The sequence below is a fragment of the Peromyscus leucopus genome, chromosome 1 (assembly GCF_004664715.2).
Source record: "Peromyscus leucopus breed LL Stock chromosome 1, UCI_PerLeu_2.1, whole genome shotgun sequence".
NCBI lineage: Eukaryota > Metazoa > Chordata > Mammalia > Rodentia > Cricetidae > Peromyscus > Peromyscus leucopus.
The window spans coordinates 18,542,608-18,562,065 of record NC_051063.1 but is presented as its reverse complement, the minus strand read 5'-3'; the positions used below and the strand labels follow the sequence as shown (position 1 = coordinate 18,562,065).

General features: G+C 44.9%; 1 protein-coding gene across 1 annotated transcript in view; it reads left to right on the top strand.

Moving 5' to 3' along the window:
• Positions 1 to 19,458, top strand: part of Pgm5 (phosphoglucomutase 5) — a 171,462-nt gene that overhangs the window by 89,094 nt on the left and 62,910 nt on the right. The window contains exon 7 of the mRNA XM_028894120.2: positions 18,329 to 18,444. Within this exon, the coding sequence (XP_028749953.1) occupies positions 18,329 to 18,444 (116 nt within the window). The remainder of the gene's footprint in view (positions 1 to 18,328; positions 18,445 to 19,458) is intronic.

Below are 19,458 nucleotides of genomic sequence, written 5' to 3'. Positions count from 1 at the left end.
AGGCCTTATATCTTGACTCACACGCAATAGGAAGTGGTCTGAAATACTGGGTGTGGCTTGAGCATATATGAGACCTCAAAGCCTGCTTCCACAGTGACACACTTCTTCCAACAAAGTCATACCTCCTAATAGTGCCACTCCCTTTGGGGGTCATTTTCTTTCAAACCACCACAGACAGGAAGGATAGAGTGTATGTTTTTAAATGTTCCCCTGTTCTGGGACAAGTGGAGTGGTCATGATGTTGCCCTCAGAGCAACCGTATCAAAATTATCCAGGTCCAAGGATCCACGCAGAGGCCTGTCCTACCAGAGGTTTCCACCCAGCACCCAAGAACCCCATGCCAGCTTCCTTAGCAATGGCACTGCTCAGCTGAGACCTTTTTCTGCTTGAAGATACTAGACATGCACAGAACCATCTAGAATAAGAAAGCTTATAACACAGTGCTTTGAGAGAGCTAAAAGGGTAACTATGGCAGGGTTGTCTTATGGGTGATTTTCTATTCTGGATGCCTTAGTCTACTTGGGGTATGGTAACAAAGTTTCATAGACTGGGCATCTTGTAGCCTACAGTAATTCATTCCTTACCTTCTTTAAAGTCTGAAGAGTCCAAGATTAAGGCAGCAGCAGATTTACTGTATAGTGAGGGCCTGCTTCCTGCCTCTTAGGTACCATGGCTGGTGAGGATAGGGTAGAGGCAGTCCTGAGCCCACACAGTCATTTCTTACATGCCCTCCTGCCAGATCCATATCTTAGCAGGCTGCCACTGAAGTGTGGACACTTTTATCTGATGCCCTCAAGAATACCCCTTTTCCCACCAGAGTGCAAGTTCCTCTATAAAAGTCTTACTTGCATCTGTGGAACAGTGACTGCGCATTATAACCAGGCCCATCCTGAATTCAGCACACAGAGGCATATTGGAGTCCCAGAAGCATGAGCTGTGGGGCCAGAATTTGTGAGCAGGCTTTGGTAACTAAGAAGCATGAGGTCTTTTCACTGTGCTGACAGCTTCCCTCAGTCAGCGTGTGGGAAGTCAGTAAGGAAGGAAAACCAACCCCTTTCATCAGCAGAGATGTTGACTCCAACTCTCATTTACATGCACAGCCACGATTATCACATGGTGGGCTTTCCAGGTAGTGCCTGTATCTGAACCCCTAAGCAGCTAATATTATCTGATGACTTATTGCACAGTTTGTAATGTGCATTGGACTTGTTACTGTGAATAGATGCGTTCTTTCCCATAGGTTACTCAGTCACTGTCATTTGCATGTAGGGCAGTCTCCCTTTATCTGTAGTTTCAGTTATCCACGGTCAACCATGTTCTGAAAACATTAAATGGGAAATGTCACAGAAAGACTGTTCATAGGTTTTCAACTGTATGTTTGTCGGAGTAATGAGATTAAAATCTCACGCTGGCATGGGACTCATCTCTTTGTCTAGTGTGTCCACACTGTATATGCTGCCTGCCCATTGCTCACTTGGTGGTTATCTCAGTTATCAGATGCATGAGGGTATCTCAGCGTGTTAAGTAACCCTTCTTTTACTTAACTGGCCTCAAAGCACATGAGCAGTGGTGGCTGCCTGCTGGGATTGTTCTCCTTTATTCTTATAGTTGAATTCTTCAATTTTATTGTTTAATATTAGTTGTTTTTTGTTATTAGTTATTGTTGCCCATCTCTTATTGTGTCTAATTTAGACATTAAACTATCACAGGTGTATATTTATAAGAAAACCACAATACCACGTTTATATAGGGTTTGACAATCTCTGAAATTTCCCACAACCTCTGGACATCAAGGAATGTAACCTCTAGATCAGTGAAAGACAACAATTTCCCTCAACTCAGTGTTGTATATCTTTCCTAGAAGAAGCTCCAAGAATAAGAAATGCTACTTTATAGAAGTACAGACTCCTGGGATCTAACAAACCTATGTAATTCAGATTTAATCAGGAGAGGGGCCTTGAAATTTGCTATTTTAATGATCTTCTTGGGAGACTCCAGAAAGTATATGAAGCATCAGCTTTCAAGAAGCTAGGTGGGTAAGCACACTCCCTGCTCCCCCAATGTTTTCCAGCTTGGCAATGGTGAGGGAAACCTTGTCTTTGCTGGTGCTCTGGGTTGGACCTGAAAGGCTACCATCTGGGACACTATACATGCAGTTTGCCTTAAAGTTTAACACAAGTTTACATTATGTAATGTCAGCTTCCACTCTTGTTTGGTTGGATATACACATTTGGCTTCATGATTGGAACTAAAAGCCAACTGTCCTTCTTCATTCCTCTGGAAAATCTGTTACAAATCAATTAGTTGCCTTTGTTACTGTGTCAAAAGTACTGGGCAAACGCAACTGCAAGAATCAAGGGTTTCTTTTGGTCACAGTTTGAAGGTCCAGTCCATCACAGTGGGGAAGTGTTGGCAGGAGCAGGAGGCAGCTGGTCACATTGCATCTACAATCAGGAAGCAGAGAGAGATGGACGCTGGTGCTCAGCTTGTCTTCTCCTTTTCATTCAGCCTGGTCCCCTAGCCCAGGGAATGGTGCTGCTCACAATGAGTGTGGGTCTTCCCACCTCTATTAACCCAATCTAGAAAAGCCTTTACAGATGTGCCAGAACCGTGTCCCCAGGTGATTCTATCAAGTTAACTGTCCTTATGAACCACCGTAAGGGATTGACAATGTTTTCCATTCTATTTGTTTAGCTTTATTTGTTTATTTTGGAGGTGTGCTTGTATATGGGTGTGTGTGTGTGTGTGTGTGTGTGTGTGTGTGTGTGTATGTGTGTGTGTGTGTGTGTGTGTGCATGCACACCATGCATACACATGCAGAGGCCAGAGGAGAATGTTGGTGGTTCTGCCTTCATCACTCCTTGCCTTATTTCTTTGAGACAGGATTTATCACTAAGCCTGGAGCTGTCCTGGCAGCCGTTAAGCTTGCTGGTGGGTACCCGGGACCTGAATTTTGTCTCTTTTCTTGTACAGAAAGCATTCATACTCACTGGAAAATCCTCCTACCTCATGAGACTGGCCGCCTTTTGTTCTGACTGTTTTGAACTTTTCAAGAAGTTTGGTCAATACTTGAGCAGTAGGCTGAAGTCTGGGGATGCTTGCACATAGGTCTACTATTCCTAATGGGCATTTTTAGTTGCACTGGATTTTTGACAGAGGCTAAGATGACTGTGGAATGCAATGCTCAGAAAAAAGTTTTCAGGAGCCTCTGAAAGCAAGTATAGTGTATAGTATTACAGAATGTGGTGGGGACAGTGGTGGACAGGAAGCAGGCTTGTCTTTCAAGCTTTGCCACAGAGGATCTAGCCCATGGCTCTGAGGAGAGTTACCCCCTTCTCTGGCCCACATATGCACCCGGCCACCTGTACACATGCTGAACACATACCAGGGCCGTTTATTTTTTCCTCATGACCATATTTAGCCTCTCGCCTCAGGCTTTTGCTATCCATAAGCCTGTAAGTAGCCTAAATCCCACTGTGAGCTCCAAAATGAAGAAAACTCTCCCATGATTAGCTGCCTAACTGAATATGTGAAAAATGCAACATGTCATTTTATTATTAAATTTAGTACTCAAGAACTCATTAGAACACTTGAAAATAATTTATAGGCTGGATTTGCTCATTCTGAAAGGATTCTTGAGTGTGCACAAGGGATGAGAGATCATTGCCAATAGTTAATTAAATGAGTGACTTGGAGGTTCATCATTTCAAATGCAAAATTACAGAAATCCTTTCAAGATGCGTTTGGAGCAAAAAGTAAAGATTTGTATGTGAAATGTGGATTTGTTTTAATATGTTTGACATGAAATGGGGTGGAGCACACACACACACACACACACACACACACACACACACACACACACACACTTAAAGACATACTCACGAGTTTCCCATAATGCAATGCTATTGAACAGGCCACAGGGTTGCAGGAAAATGAAATGCTTTGTCCTTAATGGTTTTGAAGACAGTAGGGATACCTTCAGTGACGTGACTATCTTGGGAGGGTATAATCCCCTCTTTCTACTTCAAATATGTCCTAAAGGGACTTGGAAGGTCATATCTACTCTGCCTGAACCCAGAGGACGCAGTGAAGAGCTGCTGCATGCCGTTGTGTTGGATGTATCCTTTATAAGGTACTACGTAGCAAGAGGCAGTCACGTGGAGAGCCCCCCCCCCCCATTTGAATGCTATGACGATGTTTTAGCAGATGATTTTCATGTGTTCTGGTCTACGGAACTCAGTGCACTACCCTTGGATAGCTGGAAATGAGGTTTGGGTAACACACGCCTGAGATGTGGGGAGGACCACTCTGTTTCTGAGGTTTCAGTACACGGTCAGCTGGCCTCCTTGCTTTGGGCCTGTGGTGGCACAGCACATCATGGTTGCAGTGCCTAGTGGAGGTGATCTGTTCACTTCATGGTAGGTGGAAGGCAAGAATGGGGGACTAGCGGGGAGGGGGAGAAGGAGGAAGAGGAGAGTCCAAGGTCTCAATACTCCCTTAAGGACGTGGCCCTACTGCCCTAACTTCCTTCTACGAGGCCCGTCTCTTGAAGACTCCACCGCTTCCCAGCAGGGTGTGGGCTGCAGACCAAGCCTTCCCCGCATAGGCCTGTTGGGGCACCAGTGTGGAAGCTGTAAGAGGAGTCTGAAGGCACTGTCCAGGCTCTGGCCTGCTGGAGTATTGCCCCCTGTCCTGTCATTTCAATCTCTCCTCTAAGGGGGGGATCTTGACGGGAAGGGAGCTCTTTGTCCCTGTACGTAGTTGTTCCCAGAGCCGGGGGCCCTGATATTTCTACACACGTTTCTACCTGCTTCTGGCTCTCTTCCACCGGCAGCCTGGCTTACTTCCTGTTCTGGCCGTTTCCCTAAGCTCCCAATGGGCTCCACCGGCAATCAGACCTCACCAATACAAACTCTCCCACCAGGTCCCCAGAGAAGAATGATGGGACAGTGGATGGCCTTCTTATTTTCCTGGGAGTGTCTGCGTCTCCATTCATATCAGGAACTCTGTATTCTTGCCAACCTATTTTGGTTCCTGTCCCTTAGCGACAGCGAGGCCCACCGAGAGGATCTGTCTCAGCTGTAGCTGGCACAGTCACCCTGTCCAGGAGCAGCTGCTTTTCCAGCCTTCTCCCTCACCCCACCTCCACCTCCCTAGGGCTGTCAGCTCGGGGCTAGACTGCCAGGTCACTCAGATAGCGGCGAGCCTTGCCGTCACGTGTGTTGGCCGTGGGTGTCCCCACTGGCGAGGCCGAGGGTGGACGTTCCAATTGTCTGTTTTCTCTGCTGAGCTCAGAGTTTCTTGCAGTTCAGGATTAGAGGGTGGGCTTTCTGCTTCCTGGAATTCTCTTCACCTTCTTCTCCTGAGCCTCTTTGGAAAAAAGCAAATTGCTCACGATCTGATCCCTGAGGTGGATGAACAGAGTTTGACATGTTCTTTCTTCTCGGTCCTCACGAGTGTTCAGTGGGAGTAGAATCCTTTGAACCACACCGGTGTCATAGCCGTGTAAAGGGTAGCTGCTGCGTTCATTTGAGCCAGTGTTTTCCAGCATGTGCTGAATGAAGCGGTCAGCCCCAGAGGATGCTCTGTGAGAAGTGTGTGCTGTTCCTCTAAGCGTTCCAGCGAGAGGAATACTTGGTTCTTACTCTGTACAGGGATGGAGGCGTCACCAGACCTCTAGGCTGTTTCACACAGAACTACAGCAGCACTGGCTTTGGTAAACTGAGAGACACTGTGCATAATAGCAGTGAGGTTGTTAACACTTTCCGCCACATCTTGTGCTCTTTCAGAGAGTTATCCACTATCGCTTAGATTTATTCTCAGCTTCTAGTCTCATTCTGTGGAGCTGTTCATGCTTGTCTCTTAAGGGGTTCGGGAATGTAAACTTTGTTTTCTACCTATGGCTGTGTTCTGATGGCTCCTGTGACGCCTGTGGGTGCCCAGCCAGAGCAGTTGCCCTGCAAGGCCTCCCAGAGGTGGGAGGGGATCAGATTCTGGACGCCCAGTGCACTACTCCGCTGAGTTCTTAGCTGACTGGCTGGATCAAGCTGGACAGTGCAGAAATAGCCAGCCAGCAGTGGGGAGAACTTGTCACCAGTGGTCGTTGGGGACCTGGCAGGGTGTTTCCAAGTTCTTAGCCTGTTACTCAAGAAATCGTAATAAAGACTCAAACAGATTTACCAAGCAGCAAGAAAACTCTTTAATATTACAGATCAGAAAGAGCTATGCTATTAAGAACAACAGCAGGCCACAGGAGGGACAGTACTGGAGGGGCCTGGTTATTGTTGGGACGTTTGTAGACTTCAAGAGAATCAGGGACGTAGCACAGGCTCTTCTTTTTTTCCCCTCAAAACTATTTATTTGTTTGTTTGTTTGTTTATTTATTTAGTGTGTATGTGTGTGTAGCTTAGAGGAGAACTTGTAGGAGCCGTTCTCTCCTTCCACTGTGTGGGATCTGGAGGCTGAACCTGGGTCTTTAGGGTTGGTGACATGCTCCTTTACCCGCTAAGTCATCTGGCTGGCTCATTCTCTGTTTTGATAGTCAGGCTTAAATTATAGAAGCCTTTGCTCACCATGCGTTTTTTATCCCATGATACATTGATTCTTTTTCTTTCTTTTTATTTATTCTATGTGTCTTTTACATCATTTATCTTGATCTCATTCATTTCCCCATCCCTTCTCATTGGCCCTCTGCCCTGTACCCCACCCTCCACCCCAGATAAAATAAAACAAAATTTAAGAGAATAAAGGAAAGAAAAAAAAAAAAGGAAAATATTAAAAATCTTGTCATGGAAGCTGTAGTGTGACACAGTGAGTCACACAGTAAACCCCTTTGTCCATGTATTTTTATTTGCATTAGTTCACTGCAAGAGTCACTGGTCTGGTTGGAGGCCTCTGGTTTCTATTACACTATTGATGCTGGGCCCTCACTGGGGCTCTTCTTGGATATCCTGTTGTTGCCCTGTGTTGTGGAGATCCTGCAGCTTTGGGTGTGTGGGTCAGCTTCCTTCATGTGCTCCCGCAGATCATAGTTGGGGTGCATGTTGGGGTAGGCCAAGTCATAGCCCTGGTTCTAGGCCTGGGTAGCTGTAGGGTTGGTCTACCTGCCAGTTCTTCCCTGTCCTCACCACCAGGGGGAGCTCTCCAGCATTGCCCCTTGCTCATTCACCTCTTGCAGCAACGAGTGATGGGTGGAGCCAGTTCTCCTGCCCTCACGCCCTCAGGGCTGGTGCTCCCCTACAGCCAGCTCTACTGTGTTGCCCTGTCCAAGTACAGGGACCACTCTCCCGAGTGCTGCAGCTGGTGAGGGGCTGGGACAGCCCTCCCACTCTTATGGCTCCATAGCCAGCTCCTCCCCTTGTCTCAGGCATTGATGGGTGGGAGGGGAGAGAGGGGAGGGAAGGGGAGGGGAGGGCACCTCTCCTCCCACCATGCTGCCACATGTCATGAGTCATGGGGACAGCTCTCCCTTGCTCACAGCATCAGAGCTGGGTCACCCTCACCTCAGACCACCAGACCAACGCTGCTGTGCTGTCTAGGTGAAGAGCAGGGCCTGCTTTCCTGAGGGCTGCAGCTGATAAGGGGGAGAGTCAGCTCTCTTGTCTATTGCAGGCAATAAGGGATGTGGAGTAAGGGGGGGGGCAACTCTTCCCCCACCAACGCCGTTGCTTGGCAGATGAGTAGTGAGGACTGCTCTCCCATGCTTACAACTTTGGGACTGGCTCACCTCCACCTCCACCCACAGGGTTGACTCTATTGTACTGTCCTGGTGAGGTGCAGGGCCTGCTTTCCCAAGTGTTGCAGCTGGTGGGGGATGGGGGCAGCTCTCCTGCTCTTGTGATCTCAGGACCAGTTCTCCCACCCGCCTCAGGTGTTGATGGTGATGGTAGTGGGGAGATGAATCTGTTTTTAATCACATTCATGATCAGTTATGTATAGGCATAAGATGGTAGATAGGGATTTTTTTAACCATAAAAAATTCACTCAGAGGATAACATTTGTCTTACTGAGCATGCACCCCAAATCAGTCTATGCTGGATTGACCCCTTACATTTATGAACATGTTCTGAAGTATATTTGAATAGAAACTGTCCATGAAAAAAGAGTTTTGGGTAGTTATTAAGGGGAAGAGAAGCTTATTCCACTCTTCAGAGAGCAGTGCATGCAACTCAATGCATGTGGAGGCTCTAGGTTGCTAACAGGTTGCTAGGTGCATTGTTCAGAGAGGGTATATGAATAGTACATACAGCAAGGGTCTCAGGCTGCCACATACATTGTTAAATGAGGGGTATGTGCATAGCTCAAACCAAGTGGAGTCCTAGGTTCCTAAATTATTCCCTATGCTTTCCTGTCTCAAGCTGGTATCTTCCATTTCTTCCAGGCCTATGGCCTGAAGGCTGACCCCTATATACTATTTAGAGACTCCTCTTTTCTTCAGACTTATTTTAAGGTTGGATAGTTGCAAATACTGCAAATGTATGGCAGAAGAGAATGTGGTCAGGCATTTATTTCTCTCCTGACAGGTTTCTATCAGCTGGCAACATGCCTTTCCAAAGGTTTTGGCTGGTGCCAGGCAGAACCTTTGGATTCCAGTAATAGATATTTGGGTGAGAGAATCCAGCTTATCTGGTGCCTGCCCAAGGGTGGGGGATAGTAGGATTTCCACTGTACTTTTCTTCACCTTGCATGCCTGTGTAGACAGTATTTGTATAAAACTCTCTTAAGATTACTCAAATGGAGTGGATCATTTCTTCCTGATGGGACCTCCACGAAGAGAAAGCATAAATGACATGTACAAGAATCTGAAGCTGCAGGATTGAAGGAGGCCTCATCAGAAGAGCAGTTTTCTGCATCAGAGGAGCGAGTCTGAGGTTGTGTGGGGCATTTACCCACCACCCCCACAGCTTCTCAGAGTTTTCTTGAGTGCGATCAGCAGGAAATATTAGATAGAAGGATTTATAGCGGAGAATCTTGTGGAGATAAACAGATAGAAAATAAAGGATAGCCTCAAGAGGGCCTGGAACCTATTCCAACGGGCCCCGACTGTCTCTGGCCCAGGGTTTTTATAGAGACACCAAGGGGGTGGAGCAAAAGACCTCCTCCCCCAGCTTAGCCAAGTGCAGGCCATCTCAGACACCTGCACTCAGGCCCGTGGTCCTGATCATCCTCTATGCAGACCTGCTGGGTAAAGCCACGAGGAACCCCAGAACGGGCTCCCACAAGGTTGGAAGTGGTAGAGGAGGAGGCAGAAATGCTCTTCACTGTTGCTGATGGTACCAGAATCAGGGCTTCTCAGGAACCATTCCAACCGGTCCCCTCTGAGTGAGGGGATGGCTTCTTACTCTATTTCACAGGTAGAAAAGCTGAGTTTACTGAGTACAAATATCTTAGCCAAGTTCATAAAACCAGAAAGGGGTGGAGTTGGAAGAGGACTAGGGGTCCTGCCTATCCTTGCCAAGGCATTTGGACATGACTGAGCACGAAGTGTTTACGTGCTCTTTTGCCCACGCAAGAGTACTTTTTAGTGTCCAGCTCTATTTTCCACAAAAAAGACATTGGCCTTTCCATCAGTTGCTTTCCTCACAATGCTGACTTGTTAAACACAACCTTTTTTAAAAATAATATTAGAGCAGAACTAATGTGGGCTGACCTTTCCTGATACTTACTGGCGAAAATGAACCCAGTCCCACGGGACAGAAGCAACCATGAAAGGTAGGCACAGTCTCTTAATGGGCATTTATTTTCCCAGATGGAGATGGTTGCCTGGTAACTTGGTCTGGCTTCAAGAGAAACAGCAGCTTGAGTCACTTGATAAGACACAGGTCAGAGTCACGTGATGGAATGAGGGTTCAGGTAGGAAGTATTGTTCCATCCACGGACTTCCAAACTTAGTATGGCAGCTGCGTCTCACCCCCAGAGCGATCTCCTGGAACCCTGAAGGTTTAGGGCCCTGAATGTCTACATATGGCCCTGCTCAGGGAATCAACTCATAGAAATTGAAGAGTTTGGGCCTTTAGGGATATTTGGTCTTCATGTCTAAGGAGCAGCACCATCTGACAGAGAGCTGAACATGAGCCTCAGTTAGGGACCCGATACAGACATGGTGCATGTCTTTCATGAGGTCATTGGGCTGATCAGCAGGATGAAAGGAGGGAACTGCCTGCCTCTAGTACAAGTACACAGAATAAACAAAAAGCCAACAATAACAAAAACAATCTTTTGATTTCGTGTAGGAAGGGGCTTGTGTTCCATCCATGCAAGTGAAAGGCCCGAGAAACACCCAGACTAGTCAGCTACAGCTGTCCTCATCTAGCACACTTGGACTTGCCTTCTGGCCAGAGAGGCACAGCTATGGGGCAGGTAAATCTTCCAAGTGCCTGTGTGGCTATGGTGGCACCAGGAGGTCCTGGCTGCTTCACTACCAGAGTTCAGCAGACGATGATGTACGACATTGATTCTTTCTTGAATAATTCTAGTTCCAGAGCGACGTATCCAGCATCGACAGACAACGATTGGATCGACCTGTCTCTGGTGGAAAGTAAAGCTCTGTTTCAAAAAAAAAAAATAGTTCTTCAGAGTTGCAAATATCTGAAAGCCATTACTAGAGAGCTGGGATGCTGTGCCACTAGGCTCTCTGCTGGGACTGTTGAGGGGAGGCAGGAATTGGTAGATGGAAGTCTGCGATAATGCTAAGGAACAGACTATACGATTTCTTCCCTGAACTCTTTTGCCCTGTGAACTTCAGTGCCCTTGAGTCACACCATCTATGAGCTGTGCTATGAATAAAATATAGTTTGTCGAGTTCCCATTTGATGGATAATAAGGTTGCTTCTGATTTGGCTTTATTTCTCTCCCAGGATAGCACTGAAATAGACACCTTTGGACGTGCATTCAAGTTTCTCTAGAGAGTTCCCCAGGAGTGGGCTTGCTGGATGATAGAACATGATCGATTCTACTAAAAACTCTCAGATAACTGTATAATCCTGCTGACAGTGTTTGAGATTCTGTTTTCCCACAAACTCCAACACTCTCTCCTCCCTCCCCACTCTCTCTACACTATTTCTCTCCACACCCCTCTTTCTCTCCTCTCTTCCTCTCTCTCCACCCTCCACCCTCTCCCCAACCCCTTTATTTTGCTATTTATTTCATGGATGTGGACTATTATCTGACCGCTATCCTGTGATTTACTGTATGTTTTCAGACTGACCAATCAGTCTGTTTCCTGTGTACTGCATGGGTCGTTTCAGATGCTCTTACTGCTTTACAGTATTTTATTGAGGTTGATGAATCCTTCAGCACACATTGCAAATATTTTTTCTAAATCTACAGCTTGCCCTCTTTTTATGGACTTCTGGCAGGAATGGAAATATTTGTAATTTTTAATGCCACTAAATTGATCACATTTCCTTTGCGTTTAAGTAGACACATATTCTTCCCTTGTTTCCTCTAAGTCTCACTGTAGTCATCCATGGAAGTAAATCACGGATGCTCTTCTGTCGAATGAGGCCTTGAAAGAATGAGTTTAGGTAGGAAGTGGGTTCATAGCCCACGGGAACAGACACTGAGGTCTCTGTGGCTCTACTGAAGCTGAGTCCACTATGAAACATGAGAACCAGGAGCAGATGTCTGCTTTGGGAAAACTGAACAGTCCTGACAGTTCAGGTACGACTGCTGCCTCCCTGGATCCTTCAGTCCTCACAGAGTGGTGGCGCAGCCTTATACAGATGCTAATTTTCTCTGGTCTCTGTTCTTCCTTTACAGTGAGCACCTGTGCACAGTTTTTGTGTTCATTTTAGTGTCCAGGTGTCTCTTCTCTCTTGCTTACAATGTAGACTCCATAGATTTCTAGGGTACCCTTTAGAGAAAGATGCCAATAGAACCCAGAAGAGAAGAAAAGCAACTCTTTTACAAATTCAGGAGCCTTGTTGTACTGAAAAGTTTTCTCTCCCAGGTGGGAGCTGTCTTGACACTTCTCCACACTTTTGGACTCTAGAAGCAAACGAGTCTGTTCTAGATCTCCTGAAGGTATTTAATATGCTTTTTAATAGCTTCCTTCAGAAGTCCCCGTAAGTCAGAAAATAAAGCAAAATGAAATCAAATAAGGTGAGCTATCTTTTTCTGTTCTTAGTACACTCTTACAGAAGTCTGAAGGACATAGGACAACTGTCTCTTGGCCATCCCTTGCTTGGCTGGAGAACTCAGACCTTAAGTTTTTTTTTTTTCCAGTTTCAGCTCCTAGGCATTTTTTAAAAATTATTATTTGAAGACAATCAGAACAGGCAGTTCCATCAAAGCACTCAAGCACCAGGGCTGTGAACATGAACTTGGTTTCCCACACAGAGGCATCTTGATCTCTTACTATTCAAAGAGAATAAACCTTGCTTGTTTCAGTTCTGCATATTTATTTTCTTGGATCTTTGGTCAGTTTTCTGAAGCCAAGATTATTTTTCTCTTTCAAGTTAAGTCAGGATCTTTAGAAATCTGTGTGCCTTATGTTGCCGGACACTTGGAAGTGTGATAGGGAAGGGTCCTCTACTTTCTCCCATAGCAGAGGCATAAAATGAATATGCAGAAATGTCAAGATGAGGCATCAAAGGTTCAATTCTTCATTGCTTTATAGTTGGCCAGCACCTACAAGGCGAGAGGGACAAGGGACACATGGTTATCTTGATCTTTGCCTTTTAAATATTCTCAGGCGATAAGTCCGCTTCCTTTGGGTTGAGTAAAGATCCCACACCGAGAAGAGAGATAATGCTGTAACTGAGGAGGCCTTTCTATAGTTGTGAGAGGATTTTCTTTCCATTTGCAGGGTGCTGGCTCATCTGATCCTTACAGCCTGTCTGATAAGACAGGCCAAAAGGTGTTACTTCACATGTGGGTTTTCAGGTTTAGACAATGCTGGGATGGTATGGGCCCCAGGTCATCCAACTCTGCTCATGTTTGTAAATGCTTGAAAAAAAATGTTTGCAGTCATTTTAGTGTGAAAGCTCAATGTTTTGTGTCTATTTTACCTGAAAGTGTGAGTCATTCCATCGAAACAAAAATGGTTTCAGAATAGATTTAAGATTACTATTAGAAGGCTCAGGAGTATGGCTCACTGCCAGAGTTCTTGCCCCCTGGGTGCAAGGTCCTGAATTCAAGTTTTATCACTGGAAGAAAAAAAAAAAGAAAAAGGGTCAGGAGAGGCCGCTGTTAGAAAACCAGGTTTAGATGAACTCTGCTTCATTCATATTTATGATCTGGACAGGCTTCCTTTAGAAAGGATTTCAAAGTACAAGTTCCTATAAGCTTTTTATTAGAGAGCATCCCCAGACAGCAGAGCCAGACATCAGAGGGCTCTGTGAGTGAACACAAACATGTAAAGATGCCAGAGAATGAACCTGAAGACTGCTATGTGCCTGCTGGACATTAACAACATATGGGAGGCTAGCTTGTTTCCTAGGAGTATGAAAATGCTGCTAATTCAAACATGCATTTATCCTAAATACTCCAGAGGGATTTTTCATACAAATGAACTTTTAAAAATAGTTAAATAGTTGTGGTTCCCCTGCTCCACACCCCATAGATCTTACCCTTTGAGGTCAGGCTGGCTAGCTCCAAATTCCTGGTCTTCCCACTTCAGCATCCTGAGCACTAGACCACCATGCCTAGCTTTAAAATAAACTTTTAATTGAAGTATAGCATTCATGTAAAAAAGGCTCAGTACGTAAGTGTACATAGTCTAAGTGATTTTCATGTAATGAACACACACATGCAACAGCCCTGCTATGAAGAAACAGGCTTCCTCATGCCTGCCTCATCCCGTTCTCCAACCATCCCCAGATCAGCAGCAGCACCCTGATGTCCGTCACCAGTGATTTCTGTCGCCAGGTTTGCACCATGTCTAAGTGGAATACTGGGGTATCCCTTTGTCTGGCTGCTTTACTCCATGTTACTAATAGCTCCTTATGTTGTTCTACATTGTAGAGGTTTGCTCATTCTTGTTGTCCTATGGTACAGCACTGTGCTGTGTTGAATAAATATACTGTAATCAGTATGACTCTGCATTCCTCCATGATGAGATGCCGTATCTTCTCCAACACTGGCAATTCCATTCTTTTCCGGTAGGATTGTGGGTAGTGATACTATACCGTGGTTTTAGCATGCAATTCCAAGTATGTTTCATATGCTAATTGGTCCTTTGGATATCATCTTGTATAAAGTGTGCACATTTTACATTTTGTTTTACTTTTCTTTGTGGGCTTTCAATTTTTAGAAATGATTCATAGGAATTTAAAATGTGGAAAGTGCACAAGAATTTTGTTGGATATGTGTGATGCAAATATCTTCTCCCAGACTGTGAAGGTAAAGGCTTTTAAAGGAGGGCCAGGAATTCAGAACACAGAATATGGTCCTGTGGACTCTCTTGGTTCTTAAGAAAGGTGATATTTGGGATCTAGGCAAAGGGACCCAGATCTTGTTACCTTTAAATCTGTTACAATTTTCTTGTAGTGAGATTATACAATCAACTGGATGTGCCCAAGAAACTTTGATCCCTTCCATAATTCATGTTGAAAGTTCATCCCCTCCAGGGCCCAGGTGTTGAACTGGTGAAAGATTTGAAAAAAGTGGGGGAGCAGGATTTGAAGAGATGATGAGGCCAGCAGGGGTCCCTCCTTGTTAATGAATTTACAGCCCTATGAAAGATGCTTCATGGAGCAGGTGGCAAGTAGCTTTTCCATATTTTGCTTTGTGAGGACATAACAAATTCCCCACCAGGCCAAATATGGGCACTGTACTCTTGGGCATCCCTCCAGAACTATAAGAAATAACTTTCTGTTCTCTATAAATCACTCAGTCTCAGGCATTTTGTTTTTAGCATGACAAAATGTACCCAGGCAGACTTTCAGATGGCAGATCATTTAAGATAGATTTTGACAGAGATTGGAAACGGAGGGTTACTCTGAGTTCCATGAATGGCATAGAAGGACCAGCACTATACAGCAATAGCAGAAGGCAGGCAGGGGCGTCTTTGGGAAACAGAGAAGAGCTTTAGGAGCACAGAACACAAGGGGAGTGGAGGGGAAGCTGTTGTAAAGCTAAGACTGTGTCCAGCTGGAAGCCACTTCTGTGGAGGTCTGCAAACCTTGGCTGAGAAGATAACTTACTGCGGCATGTCCTGTTAGTCACCAGGGCTCCTTCTCCCTCGTAGGAGCGTTGCGGCCTCCATAGGCTTCCTACTCTCCTTCCTTGGTAGAGCTTTCCATTTGTTCCTGGCATATGGCGCCAGCTCGCACACCACTCCACTTTCAGCCTTTGTATTAGGGGATGGTGGACAGCTCACAGGAGGTCTAAACCAGAGTGTCTGCTTGAGTGCTGTGCTTGGGATGAGTCCCAAGTTCAAGGTAGGGACGGGAATTCCGTTCTGACCTTGGGGCACAATCAGTTTAAACGTTCAGGGTCCTGGAATTTAATTACCCATCTTATCTCAGCTTGCAAAGCTGTAACCATGGCTCATAGTTACAAAAGTGTCTGGTTCTTTACAATCCAGCCAGCGGCCACAGCCTGGTGCCCTCCTGACAGTGATTAATTGGCAAGGGTGGGACCTGGGGAAATCCTTTCCCCTCCCTTCAGTTCTGCCAACTTGGCTTTGAACCCACAAGAGTGCTTTTAGACCAAGATTATGCCGGCTCCCTGCCTCTCTCACCCCCACCGTCTCCGTGTGTTGTACAAACTATTTGGCACTCTAGTGAGTTTACATTTGTTAGGTTAACTATGACCCACATTTCCCTACATGCTCCATTGGCCTTCTGTGTGATTTATTCTTCCTTCTTTGAGCTCTTGATGATGAACTTAGCAGCTCTGAACATTCTCCATTGTTCTCAAGTTTGTGGAGAGGCTCTTCCTTTGCTCCTCCCAGGATATAAGTGCAATTATATGTTTTTCTTAAACTATCGAAAAGGAGATAAGCTAGACCCTTTGAGCTTAATGAGCGCTAAGTAAGTATTGCAGAACAATATTGCACATATTTCTTTGTTTGGGGCTTTATTCATTTAGGGTGGAGCCTAACACAATTGTTTGTTTAATGGTGTCTATATATCTGTGTTAGTACACTTCCTATTTCCATGACAAAATGCCAGAGAAAGTACTTTGAAATAAGGAAATACTTATTTTAGGTCAAAGTTTCAAAAGTTTTGGTTCAAGTTAGCTAGAGCCATTGTTTTGGGTCTGAGGTAAGGAAGAATATCATGGTTGTGGGAATATAGGACAGTAGTTGTTCACCTTATGGTGGTCAGGAAGCAGACTAATGATATGGTCCCCAAGGGCATAGCCTAAGTGACCTACTTCTTCCAGCTAGGATTCCACAGTTCTGTTCCCTCTGAACAGTCTACTCAAAATGTGAATCCATCAGTGCACTGAACCATTAGGTCACAGCTCTTATGACACCATCATCTTTGGAAACACCCCTACAACCTGCCCAAAGGCATGCTTCATTAATCTTCTAGGTGTCTCTTAATTCAGTCAAGTAGATAGTTAAGATTAACTATCTCAACATCATAAGTTATTTGTCCATTCTCCTCGCACATTTGTTTATATTGTTTCAATTATTATAAATAGTGATTGAAGCTGGGCGGTGGTGGCGCACGCCTTTAATCCCAGCACTCGGGAGGCAGAGGCAGGCGGATCTCTGTGAGTTCGAGGCCAGCCTGGGCTACCAAGTGAGCTCCAGGAAAGGCGCAAAGCTACGCAGAGAAACCCTGTCTCGAAAAACAAAAACAAAAACAAAAACGGAAAAAAATAGTGATTGATCAGCCTTGTTAAATCTCACGTTACACTCTGTGGAGTAACATCACACACTGGGCTCTCCAGGAAATGATTCTAAAAAAAAATTGCCTGCAGGGAGTTTATTCTTTTCTACCTTAGAGATCAAAGTTGCCTCCATGATCAACACTATGTCGGTCAGGTTTCCATTACTGTAACAAAATGCCTGTGGCAGTCTACATAGAAAGAAGAGATGTTGGTTCTGGTTTTAGAGGTTTTATTCCATAGTCACTGGACCATGTTGCCTTAGGGCCTATGGTGATGCACCCCACATCAGTGGGAACACATGGTTCAGGAAACTGATCACCTCATGAGAAGTAAAAAAAGAAAAAATATAAGACCTGTAGTCCTGTTGTCCTTTTGAGGGCATGCCCCCAGTGACCCTAAACCTCCCACTGAGTATTACTTAAGGGTTTTCATAATCTTTAATAGTGCTGAGCTGAGGACCAAGCCCTAACATGAGGGCATTTAGGGAACATGTCACATCCACATTATAAGAAAGGGACAGTGAAGACGATCAGACAGACACCTGACTACTGAAGACACATGAAAGGCCTCAGCTAACACATGAGGAGCCTGGGAACTGAAATAGCTTCACAGAGCTGCACCAACACGAGGAAGGACGGACCTTTGACTCTTCCACAGATGTCAGTCACTAACTGGGTTCACCTAGCAGTGTGGCTCTCTGACTTGGAGTGAGACATCTCTTTTTAAAAAATTTTACTTATGTATTTTTTCAGGTATGAGTACTCTGTCTGCATATATGCCTGCATTCCAGAAGAGGGCATCAGATTCCATTATAGATGGCCATGAGCCTCTATGTGGTTGCTGGGAATTGAACTCAGGACCTCTGAAAGAGCAGCCAGTGCTCTTAACCACGGAGCCACCTCTCCAATCTGAGTGAGACATCTCTTCCTGAAAGAGAGCCATGTTTATGAGCTGGAAATCATCAGCATTCCTAGATGCTGCCAAATGAAGATTCCAGCCATAAAATATCTAACATGCCTGTGTGTGTGTGTGTGTGTGTGTGTGTGTGTGTGTGTGTGTGTGTGTGTGTGTGTAGTGTAGATTCATGTGTCCAGAAGCAGTGAACCATAGTGTCCACTACATATCATTTCTAGAGTTGAATTCTCTAGTGTCTCATAGGGTATGGGCAGATTCATACTGTAGATATTGTCTACAGTAGATATTGTCAAACAATACTCCTAAATGCTTGTACTCAAATGCCATCTTAGTTTAGATTTTCTTGTCTTAAGTAGACTCTTAGCAACATGACAAAGAAAATGTATAGGGTCACTGATATTAGAATCATTCATACATTAACTTAGTATATATTATATAGAAAGCCGAGTTGAGAGCATTGAAGTATGTTAATTGTTCTGTAACTTACAGCTTCAAACTCTAGAGCCATTCAGGTTGTTCTTAAATGTACCTATGGAACAAATAGAGCCTAAGGCTTCCTGCTGAGCTGAGAAAAGAAAGGAAATCGGACATGTGGATTGATGTTGCCTCCCATCTCATTTTCCAGAGTGGCTAAGTCAATGAAGGTCCCTGTGTATGAGACCCCTGCTGGATGGAGATTCTTCTCAAATCTGATGGACTCCGGACGATGCTCTCTGTGTGGAGAAGAGAGCTTTGGCACTGGTAGGCTGGGCTGGGCTGATGTTCCTGGTGAGGGTGGCTGCACTTCTGCAAACCCAGTGGAGACTTGTAAATCTTTTTGTGCATCAAAGGCTGGAGGAAGAATTACTTAGAGGCCAAAACAAACAAACAAGTGAACAACAGAGAAACCCAGTAGGATGTGTACAGTGACACATCTACTTCTTTTTTTTTGTTTTTTGTTTTGTTTGTTTGTTTGTTTGTTTGTTTTTTGTTTTTTTTGAGACAGGGTTTCTCTGTGTATTTTTGGTGCCTTTCCTGAACCTTGCTCTGTAGACCAGGCTGGCCTTGAACTCACAGAGATGAGCCTGGCTTGCTCTGCCTCCCAAGTGCTGGGATTAAAGGCATGTGCCACCACCGCCTGACTGACACATTTACTTCTTTTGGATATTTATTTTAAAAAATCCCTTTCATTAAAAAAGAAGTTCTGTTATGGTAAGTGTAAACAGAATATCATATTAATCATACCACTCAATTTCTAGTGTTATCAACTCATGCTCTCTCTCTCTCTCTCTCTCTCTCTCTCTCTCTCTCTCTCTCTCTCTCTCCTCTCTCTCTCTCTCAGTGTGTAGCCTTGGTTGTCTAAGAACTAGCTCTGTAGACCAGGCTGGCCTTGAGCTCACAGAGATCCGCCTGCTTCTGCCTCCCGAGTGCTGGGATTAAAGGCGTGTGCCAACACTGCCAGGCTGTGGTTAGTCTTTTGATTGTTATTTGATAATGATTTTGTAGTACTAAGACTGAACGTTGGGATTTTCATATGCTAGACAAGTGCTCTGCCACTAAACTACCTCTTCAAACCTTTTAAATTTTGAGTTAGGGTCACTCACAAGCTAGCTTTGAACATGTGACCTTGGCCTCCAGAGTAGATTATGGGTGTGCTTCACTATGTTGTTCTTTTTTTTTTTTTTTAAAAGGTCTTTCTATGTATATGAGGCTAGTATAGAATTCACTAGATAGCTCAGGCTGGCCTCAAACTTGAACTTTTCATCTTCCTGTCTT